Genomic DNA, 11,109 nt, shown 5'->3' with positions numbered 1-11,109 from the left:
CAAGCGGGTTTTTATTACTATTATATCCCCGTTATCACTACAGGTGGGTGTTTATTACTATTACATCCCCATACAGGCGGGTGTTTATTACTATTATATCCCCGTTATCACTACAGGTGGGTGTTTATTACTATTATATCCCCGTTATCACCACAGGTGGGTGTTTATTACTATTACATCCCCATACAGGCGGGTGTTTATTACTATTATATCCCCGTTATCACTACAGGTCGGTGTTTATTACTATTATATCCCCGTTATCACTACAAGCGGGTGTTTATTACGATTATATCCCCGTTATACTACAGGCGGGTGTTTATTACTATTATATCCCCGTTATCACTACAGGTGGGTGTTTATTACTGTTATGTCCCTCAATATCACTACAGGTGGGTATTTATTACTATTATATCCCCGTACAGACGAGTGTTTATTACTGTCATATCCCCGTACAGGCGGGTGATTTCTCTCTTTATTATCCTCGCACGCTGACATTGTGTGTGGCTGCCTGTTGGCCAGTGGATGGCGCTGTATCTGCTTGTACACCTCCACCTCTGTCCTTGCAGGTTGCTGGAGGTGATGTGCCCGTCCATAGCCGGCTCTGCTTAGAGGTCACATTTGGGATCCTGTGTCTTGTATTTTCCAGCCCCCCTCCCTCCCTCCCCCGTGTCATGGTTGTCATCCTCTGTGTGTCTGCTAGCATCCCTGCCTCCTCCGTTATCCCTCTCGCCTCCTCCTCCTCCTCCCTCCCTTCCTTTCCCCTCCCTCCTTCCTTTCAGGAGCCCTCATTCTGTTACTTACCTAGGACCCATCTGGTGCTCCCTCTCGTCTCCTCACCTGGGTGTGTGCTCGGCTTCTCTCCGCTCCCGTGCACGATGTCAAGGAGATGATGAGCTTATTTGGTTCTCCTCAGGGTGGAGGGCAGAGCCAGGCTGTGAGGGAAACCAGGCCGGAGCTCTGCAAGTGATCATCGCGATATGGGGACCTGGCAAGGAATGTCTTACTGAGCAGCATGGAGCCTCGTAATGGCCAATACTCCCCAGCCAGCTGTATGATGGTGGATGGAGAGGCCAGCATGGCTAGAGAAGAAGCCGCCACTATGCTGACAGGGGTGCCGGGATCATCATCCACTACATATCCACCTGCACCTGGAACAGACCAGTACACTGCTGCTCCCGGAGCCAGCCAGAAGATCCACCACCACCACGCTCCTACTGGTGGACTTAGCCCCAAACCACCTACCGCTGCTGCTGTTGGACTGTCTCTTCCATATGCCACTGTAGGACAGTGTCTGAGTGCTCCGGCAGCCAGCGTCATCCCTACATATGGACCCGACCAAACTTCTTCTTCAGGACCAAACCCAGCTCTTTTCCAGGGATCTAATCAACAGTCAAGGCTGTGCACAAAGTCCGTGACCTCCAGTGTCCCTGCACCCTGCAGACCTTCCACAGAAACTCTGCTACCATTATCAGCTCCTATGCCATCTACCACGCAAGGTCCCATGCCCTCTCCTGCCTCAGGTCCTGTGCCCTCTCCTGCCTCAGGTCCTGTGCCCTCTCCTACCCCAGGTCCTATGTCCTCTCCTACCTCAGGTCCTGTGCCCTCTCCCGCCCCAGGTCCTGTGCCCTCTCCCGCCCCAGGTCCTGTGTCCTCTTCTGCCCCAGGTCCTGTGTCCTCTTCCGCCCCAGGTCCTGTGCCCTCTCCTGCCTCAGGTCCTGTGCCCTCTCCTACCCCAGGTCCTGTGTCCTCTCCTGCCTTAGATCCGGTGCCATCTCCTGCCCCAGGTCCTGTGTCCTCTCCTGCCCCAGGCCCGTTGTCCTCTTCTGCCCCAGGTCCTGTGTCCTCTTCTGCCCCAGGTCCTGTGTCCTCTCCTGCCCCAGGTCCGTTGTCCTCTTCTGCCCTAGGTCCATTGTCCTCTTCTGCCCCAGGTCCTGTGTCCTCTCCTGCCCCAGGTCCGTTGTCCTCTACTGCCCCAGGTCCTGTGCCCTCTTCTGCGCCAGTTCCTGTGCGCTCCCCTGCCTCAGGTGCTGTCTCCTCGGCTGCCTCAGGTCCTGTGCCATCTCCTACCCCAGTTCCTGTGCCCTCTCCTGCCTCAGGTCCTGTCTCCTCTGCTGCCTCAGGTCCTATGCCCTCCCTTGCCGCAGCTCCCTTCGCCACCCCAGTTCCTGGTACCCTATCTTCTCCAGGTTCTTTGCCGCTCCCTGTTCATGGTCCTGCATCCACCCTAATCCCAGGTCCTGTGCCTTCCCCAGCCCCAGGGTCTGTCCCAGGTCCTGCGTCCTCTCCTGCCCTGGTTCCATCTTCTGTCAGTTCTTCTGGTCCGGGTCCTATGACATCTGCTGCTCCACCATCCACTGTTACCGGACCTACCTTGGCAAAAGCTGCGCAGTGTTCAGTGTCAGGACTTGCACACAGTTTTTCTTTAGACCCTACTCAAGCGTCTTACGCAGGATCCGTGCAGCCTTCAGTCTTACCACCCACAGAATCTCTTGCACAAGGTACTTCTCTGCTGTCATGTCCTGCCTCCTCACAGCCTCCATCCACAGAACCACCACTGATATCTGGGACCACCTCTCTGCAGGTTATTAGACAAAATGGAACCTCTCAGCCTAGTCATACTACAAGTACCAGCAAACCTAGTCTGGGAACAAACCAGACACCTGCATTGAGATCCAGTCAGCCGGCCCCCTCAGGGGTACTCCAGCCTCCCAACCACGCACCCATCCTGCCTTTATTAACAGCCTCCAGCCAGCCTCCTGTCACAGGTACATGTCAGGCCGAGCCCAACCAGCCTCCTGTCTCTGGTTCTAGCAAGCCTTCAACCCATTATTATAGCCCACCACAAGTCCCTGCTTTCACTCAGCCTCCTCTTGGTTATAGTTTTCCTGCAATCCCTGCCTCCACCCAGCCTCCTGTCTCAGCTTCCTTTCATCCTCCATTCCCTTCTTCCACCCAGACTCCGGTCCCAGCTTCTGCCAAACCTCCGGTCCCTGCTTCCACCCAGTCTCCGGTCCCTGCTTCCACCCAGCCTCCGCTCCCAGTTTCCACCCAGCCTCCGCTCCCAGTTTCTGCTAAACCTCCGGTCCCTGCTTCCGCCAAGCCTCCGGTCCCTGCTTCCGCCAAGCCTCCAGTCCCTGCTTCCACCTATCCTCTGGTCCCTGTTGCCGCCCAGCCTCCAGTCCCTACTTCCACCCAACCTCCAGTCCCTACTTCCATCCAGCCACCAGACCCTACTCTTCAGGGACCTACTTTGGCTTTACCGAGCCAACCTTCTCCCAGTGAACCCAGTCAAACATGTGTCCTTGCCCAAAGCCAACCTCTTGTGTCAGGGTCCAACCAATCCTCTGTCCCTACAGTAAACCAAGCTCCTAGCAGCGGGCCCAGCCAGTCTCACACCCCAGGAGCTGTCCAGGCCCCCATGTCCAGTCGGCCTTCTGTCACCAGTCAGACACAAGCTTCTGGTCCAAACCGGCCATCAGTCACGGGACTGAGCCAGACTTCTTCTGGACTGAACCAGACACCAACATTTGGTCAGAGCCAGTCTCCGGGCTCTGGCCTAAGTCAGTCCTCAGCACCAGGAGTGAGTTCATTGCTCCCCAAGTCGGAGGCTCCAGAGCAGATTGAAGTGGAGGACCCGGGCACCTTCATGCAGCGCCAGTTTGGTGCCCTCCTGCAACCGGCTGTCAACAAGTTCTCTCTGCGCATGTTTGGAAGTCACAAGGCGGTGGAGATTGAGCAGCAGCGGGTTAAATCGGCAGGGTTCTGGATCATTCACCCCTACAGTGATTTCAGGTTAGTACTTGGTAGAGCAGGAGGCGGCCATGATTCTCTTACCGATCACATGATTACAGGATGAAGGTTTATGTATGTAGCTATGCATGGAGTCAAAGACAAAGTTCTTCATTTATAGGGACCCATTACGGAACACGGTGGGATCCCAGAACATACTGACATCATGTGTCACATGAGCATCATGGGATGTATACATTTATCCTATGTGATTCTGGGTCATACATACATCAACATGATCAACACATACATAGATCATATAATCTACACACTTATTACACATGATAGGAGAACATACATACATACATGTGATCTACACACTTATTACACATGATAGGAGGACATACATGTGATCTACACACTTATTACACATGATATGAGGACATACATACATGTGATCTACACACATTTTGCACATGATAGGAGGACGTACATACATACATGTGATCTACACACTTGTTGCACATGATAGTAGGACATACATAGATCATATAATCTACACACTTATTACACATGATAGGAGGACATACATGCATCATGTGATCTACACACTTATTACACATGATAGGAGGACATACATGCATCATGTGATCTACACACTTATTACACATGATAGGGGGACATACATAGATCATATAATCTACACGCTTATTACACATGATAGGAGGAAATACATAGATCATATAATCTACACACTTATTACACATGATAGGAGGACATACATGCATCATGTGATCTACACACTTATTACACATGATAGGGGGACATACATAGATCATATAATCTACACACTTATTACATATGATAGAGGGACATACATAGATCATATAATCTACACACTTATTACACATGATAGGAGGACATACATGCATCATGTGATCTACACACTTATTACACATGATAGGGGGACATACATAGATCATATAATCTACACACTTATTACATATGATAGAGGGACATACATAGATCATATAATCTACACACTTATTACACATGATAGGAGGAAATACATACATGTGATCTATACACTTATTAATCATGATAGGAGGACATACATACATGTGATCTACACATTTATCACACATACTATGAGGACATGCATGTGTCATAAGATTTACACACCACACGTGATTTGAGGCGGTATATATGCACATTTATCACGTACTCCATTTGATCTGTGACCTGAGAAGAGGCAGATGTCACGTACATGCCTGACACACATGATGACATGCGTCAGTATAGTCATGTGACGTAGCTTACAGGTTTGGCACATATGTCATGTGTTGTTGTGTAGTGACGGTTACTATGCCGCTGTCCGCTCAGAAGGACATCTCTGGGCCTGAGGTTGTCTTATGGGGTTGTGATATGGTATAACATGGGCAGAAACCACATGTGTATGACCAGGGAAGACACTGATGACTCCACATCCTCCACCTGCCTCTAACTATAGACCAATGTCTGGTGATTAGTGGTCACTGCACATCCTCCACCTGTCCCTGATTGTAGGCCAATGTCTGGTGATTAGTGGTCACTCCACATCCTCCACCTGTCCCTGACTGTAGGCCAGTGTCTGGTGATTAGTGGTCACTCCACATCCTCCACCTGTCCCTGACTGTAGGCCAGTGTCTGGTGATTAGTGGTCACTGCACATCCTCCACCTGCCTCTAACTATAGACCAATGTCTGGTGATTAGTGGTCACTGCACATCCTCCACCTGTCCCTGATTGTAGACCAATGTCTGGTGATTAGTGGTCACTGCACATCCTCCACCTGCCTCTAACTATAGACCAATGTCTGGTGATTAGTGGTCACTGCACATCCTCCACCTGCCCCTGACTGTAGGCCAATGTCTGGTGATTAGTGGTCACTGCACATCCTCCACCTGCCCCTGACTGTAGAGCAGTGTCTGGTGATTAGTGGTCACTGCACATCCTCCACCTGCCCCTGACTGTAGGCCAATGTCTGGTGATTAGTGGTCACTGCACATCCTCCACCTGCCCCTGACTGTAGGCCAATGTCTGGTGATTAGTGGTCACTGCACATCCTCCACCTGCCCCTGACTGTAGGCCAATGTCTGGTGATTAGTGGTCACTGCACATCCTCCACCTGCCCCTGACTGTAGGCCAATGTCTGGTGATTAGTGGTCACTGCACATCCTCCACCTGCCCCTGACTGTAGGCCAATGTCTGGTGATTAGTGGTCACTGCACATCCTCCACCTGCCCCTGACTGTAGGCCAATGTCTGGTGATTAGTGGTCACTGCACATCCTCCACCTGTCCCTGACTGTAGAGCAGTGTCTGGTGATTAGTGGTCACTGCACATCCTCCACCTGCCCCTGACTGTAGGCCAGTGTCTGGTGATTAGTGGTCACTGCACATCCTCCACCTGCCCCTGACTGTAGGCCAATGTCTGGTGATTAGTGGTCACTGCACATCCTCCACCTGTCCCTGACTGTAGGCCAGTGTCTGGTGATTAGTGGTCACTGCACATCCTCCACCTGCCCCTGACTGTAGGCCAGTGTCTGGTGATTAGTGGTCACTGCACATCCTCCACCTGCCCCTGACTGTAGGCCAATGTCTGGTGATTAGTGGTCACTGCACATCCTCCACCTGCCCCTGACTGTAGACCAGTGTCTGGTGATTAGTGGTCACTGCACATCCTCCACCTGCCCCTGACTGTAGGCCAATGTCTGGTGATTAGTGGTCACTGCACATCCTCCACCTGCCCCTGACTGTAGGCCAATGTCTGGTGATTAGTGGTCACTGCACATCCTCCACCTGCCCCTGACTGTAGACCAGTGTCTGGTGATTAGTGGTCACTGCACATCCTCCACCTGCCCCTGACTGTAGACCAGTGTCTGGTGATGAGTGGTCACTGTACACCCTATACCTGCCCCTGACTGTAGACCAGTGTCTGGTGATTAGTGGTCACTGTACACCCTATACCTGCCCCTGACTGTAGGCAATGCTGAATACATCCCATAGGCCAATGCTGACTGGTGATTGTGAGCTATCACCTCACTGACACTCACCACGTATAAAGACACTTTTGCATGAAATGATGTTTTATTGAGTGTTCATTCGCAACCATTCCATCCAATGAAAGTAAACACTGATAAAGTATTGTCAATGGGGCCCATGGTAACCTATCGGACATCTGGCCAAGTGCAAGGATTAATCCACATCTCATATTTCATACTTTGGTCCAGTGTAATTCAGAATGCTACGCTTGGCACGTGGGTGAGCTGCTGATGCCAAGCTTATTATACATATGTGACATAAAGCAAGACACAAGTGGAAACGACCCGATAACACTGACAGAAAAGGACACTGGAATCTTAGGTGACAGCAGCCAGTGTCAGGCAGCTGCTGCCAAGGCAAATAAAAGCATAGGGTGACATAATAACTGTAACACTGCCATGAGAAAAACTAAGTCCACTCGCTTTCAGCGCTCTAGTATTATCAGGACATAATAAAAAAAAAAAAATCTGGTCTTTAGAAGGTCTTAAAATTAGGTAGAACTAACCTGAGGCAAAGAGCTACACGACCAATTCCACGGGGTCATTATTTACCAAAATCTGGGCCATAATGAAGGAGCACCCTCACTGCTACCATAGGAATCAAGGGGGTAAGTAACAGCCAAGTGATGGTAATGAAATGCCCTTGATTCATTGAGTGTGACCACCTCGATAGAAGCAGAAGGTTTGGCATTTTGCTGGTCTGGAGTATTTAGGTGATTTATCACAATGTCAAAGAGGAAAGATATCAGCAATGATCTTAGAAAAGTAATTGTTGCAATTCATCAATTGGGAATGAGTTAAAAGGCCTCTCTCTTCTAAACAATCTGAAGGCCATCCTCATCTGAACTGCTGTAGACGCCCATACACCTTCAATGGCTGCCGAGCTGCTCTCTTATACCATGAGCGTGATTCTGCTTCTGACTCGGTGCTGCAATGTCTCTCTGTGTTATAGACATGTGGATTAGACGGGGTAGCCTATCTCTTTAAGGAAATCTTGTCTTTATCAGTCCACCTTGTGGTGTATGGGGACTTATTAGACCATCGTGGCACTGCTAAGAATTCTGGGACAATAATATGAAAATAAGTCCTTGCTCGATCACCACCTTCTGGATGGTAGCATCCTATAGATCAGTGCTTGTTCTTCTTGAAACCTAGTGGTATAATCTTGGAATAAAGCCAAACCAGAATCTCTCTTCCATCTAGATAAGACCAAAGACATGGCACAGTAATAAATCAATGTGGAACAGAAAGCCCCGCCCATCGTAATGATGTCACTCTGCACTTCCGATGACTTCACACCTCGACAGTGTCTATTTGCAGCTCCAGGACACAGGAGTCCAAATGCGATTAAAGCCTGTTCATCTGAGAGAATCTTCTCATCTCCCAAGGAGACGACCACAAGTGAAAGCTCGGACAACCTTCCCGCTAATGACCTCCTCTAAGCCCATCAAAGCTAGCAGCGACCCACCTCCTGCTGAGTCCTAATCAACCCCCTCAGTGTCATCATGTGGGGGTATAATCAGGGTCTTGGGAAAGTGATTGTGTCACACCGCATGATACTGCCTGATAATCCTCTCCACTTCTCCAACACAATCAGATTTGTGTAACGCACTTGTTTCCTTTCCACTTGTCCCTGCTGACCTAAAGACACAGAAGAGGCTTCCCATCTTCCCTAGATACTGTAGGAACGGAATATACCTGCCCGTGACGAGAGAACCCGCAGACAGCTATACATTATGTGATGGAAGAGGATGGTTGCATGGAGACGCTGATCACTACATTGTCTTCTAGTGTCATCCGCCGGGATTGGTGCTAATCTCCTTCAGAGATAATTGTTCATCTTTCGATCACTCTCCTGGAGATGTTTCTCGTACCTGTGTTGTATCTATGACATTTCTGCAAAGATCTGGTCAGATCCTGTGTACATTCCCATGGCTAGGAGGACGCAGAGATGGCTCGCCACCTGTATGGGAATGCTGTAGGTGTTTTTTGGCCAGTGAGGCCTACATGTGATGTCTAACCTGCATCGGATATTTCTCGACAGTTCCCTGCTCTGCTGGCTCCATCAGGAATGACATCTTGTGGTGGTCACCTTGTCTTAAATGGGTCTTCATCAGTCGGAGTTGGTGAGGGCCACTATGTTCACACTACAGAAATGGACTAAGAATTTGAGGCATACATCATCTCCTCTTCCATTTCCACCTCTCCAGCACTGGAGTTATCGAAGTGGCTGATGCCTCGGCTTCTGTGGCTGGATCATCCGTGGAATCCATGGCAGGATGGAGCAGAGTGGTTATTTCATTGCTTTCATCCCTGCCTTCCATTATACTCAGTGGGCAGTATCTGATGCCGATTTTGAGGCACTATCTGTAAGTGACTGCAGATTTTTCTCCTTTAGCTCCTGTTCATGGACCTGGACTGTGAACCCGCAAGTTGTGTCTGCAGAGTAGAGGCCAACCACTGGAGTAAATGGGGAAGAGAGCAAAGGTCAGGTCCACCAAAGCAATAGAGAGGCTGCTGCAGCCAAGGGAATGTAAGGGTTAAAGTCAAAACCAGAAGGGAAGAGAATGGCAGCCAACAAATACAGTCCAGGGTCTAAAGCGAGGTAAGATAAGAAGGTTCACAGTCCACCACTATAGGGAGAGCACATCAGAACTGGCCCAGGTGGAAGTTACACTCAACAACTTTTTGAGATGGGGATCTGAAAGATCTGGCTGGCAAAGTGTGTAGTGAAAAGCTCCAAGACACCCTCCTTTTTATTGGACGCCCCTTTTTGTGACAGGCCCCTCACATAAAGTAGCCACAACGTATGTAATGTCAGACATTCAACTGGACCCCGGGAGGTCAACTGTCTGGGTAGAAGCCTCCTGGATGTTTCTAGAGAGTTGACCAGTATGGTATGAATAGATCCCTATTGTTCCTCCTTCTCCTCTCCTCGGATTGGCTGGTCAGCTTTACCCTCTGGTTGGCTATGGTACTACCAAATGTTACAGTAACCCATGTTTATGAGGGACCACCGAGCCCAGACGATTCTAGAGTGACATTATATCAGACCAAGCTGAACCCAGGCCCATTCATCAGTAGATATGGAGAGACCCTCATACCCTACACAAGTCAGTGGCCTTCTGAACGTCAAACTCCAGATGATGACTGGAAGTGGTTGTGGAGTATTGACCGGATGGACAGGACGCCGATACTGATTAACCAGTGCAGGCTGTTTTGTCCTTTCGCAGTGATAGTACACACATGTTTTGAGGGTTATTGGTGGTGGTGGTGGGGGGGGGGGGGGGTAGGACATTCAGACAATTGACACGAAGAGCTTTGAGTTTCTATCTATTTTATGGTAGTATTTTTGGATGTGATACGGTCTCTGGTTTTCATCTCTGTCAGTAAATAAGTTTCTTTAGTGTTTTCCCCTCTCCATTACAGTCATATTTATGTACAGGATATATAGTGTCGTGTGGTCGGGGGAGGGACTATAAGCAATCAGAGATTGGCTCCATCCTAAAACCTTAAAGGGATTCTACCACTAAACTAACATTTTCTAATGACCACGTCGGAATAGCCTTAAGAAAGTCTATTCGTCTCCTACCCTTAGACGTGGTCTCCAGCCCGCCGTTCCGTAGAAATGCCGGTTTTAACCGGTATGCAAATGAGTTCTCCGCAGCCGCCTCCATCTTGAGCAGCAACTCTGCCTCTTCTGTCTACTGATGCGGTCCAACTTCCGACGCCGGCGCACTAGGCTCTTGTATTGACAAACAAGCACGGCCTCCCAAAAATGGCCGCCGGCCATGATTGGGATCGGCTGGAAAATGATCTGAAATCGGATTTTAAAATCGATTCTGAAATCTCAAGATCGCCTCAACCCTTGTGGTGGCATTTCTTGGAAAGGGGGCCGTTTTTTAGTATTGCTTAGGCCTTGCATCAGTTGTACTTGTTGTTCTGCTCAGCAGAAATGAGGATCCTGAAATCTCAAGATCGGCTCAACCCCATTGGTAACTTTTTCGGCACATGGGACGTATTCAATAGATGTTATTTTCTGTCAGTTTTGGTGGTTTATTATGTTTCTTACAGAGTTAGATAACTATATGGTATAAATAACGTGATAACTTTATGGCTTGGATTGTTTTTACGAAATAAAACCACTTTTTAAGGAAAAAACCTATTTGTTGTTATTTAAACTAGTTCCACTCTCCGATGTCACAGGGTGAGTATTTGATACTCGGCACCTCCTAGTAGGCCTTTGTGAGGACCCCGGCTGCCATGACAACCTTCGACACCCTGTGATCATGTTGCGGGG

General features: G+C 49.3%; 1 protein-coding gene across 6 annotated transcripts in view; it reads left to right on the top strand.

Moving 5' to 3' along the window:
• Positions 1 to 692: 692 nt before the first annotated feature.
• The window catches only part of HCN3 (hyperpolarization activated cyclic nucleotide gated potassium channel 3), a 32,798-nt gene continuing 22,381 nt past the window's right edge, over positions 693 to 11,109 (top strand). The window contains exons 1-3 of one of the 6 annotated variants that reach the window (XM_075261485.1): positions 694 to 1,880; positions 1,929 to 1,952; positions 2,073 to 3,792. In XM_075261485.1, the coding sequence (XP_075117586.1) occupies positions 1,013 to 1,880; positions 1,929 to 1,952; positions 2,073 to 3,792 (2,612 nt within the window). In that variant the 5' untranslated portion in view covers positions 694 to 1,012. Of the gene's footprint in view, positions 1,953 to 2,048; positions 3,793 to 11,109 lie in introns of all 6 variants that reach the window. The other 5 variants (XM_075261484.1, XM_075261483.1, XM_075261488.1 and 2 more) reach the window with 5 other exon arrangements.

This window comes from Leptodactylus fuscus, unplaced genomic scaffold (assembly GCF_031893055.1).
Source record: "Leptodactylus fuscus isolate aLepFus1 unplaced genomic scaffold, aLepFus1.hap2 HAP2_SCAFFOLD_145, whole genome shotgun sequence".
Classification (NCBI taxonomy): domain Eukaryota; kingdom Metazoa; phylum Chordata; class Amphibia; order Anura; family Leptodactylidae; genus Leptodactylus; species Leptodactylus fuscus.
Note: the sequence above shows the minus strand (reverse complement) of the source record. Positions and strands in the feature narration are given on the sequence as shown.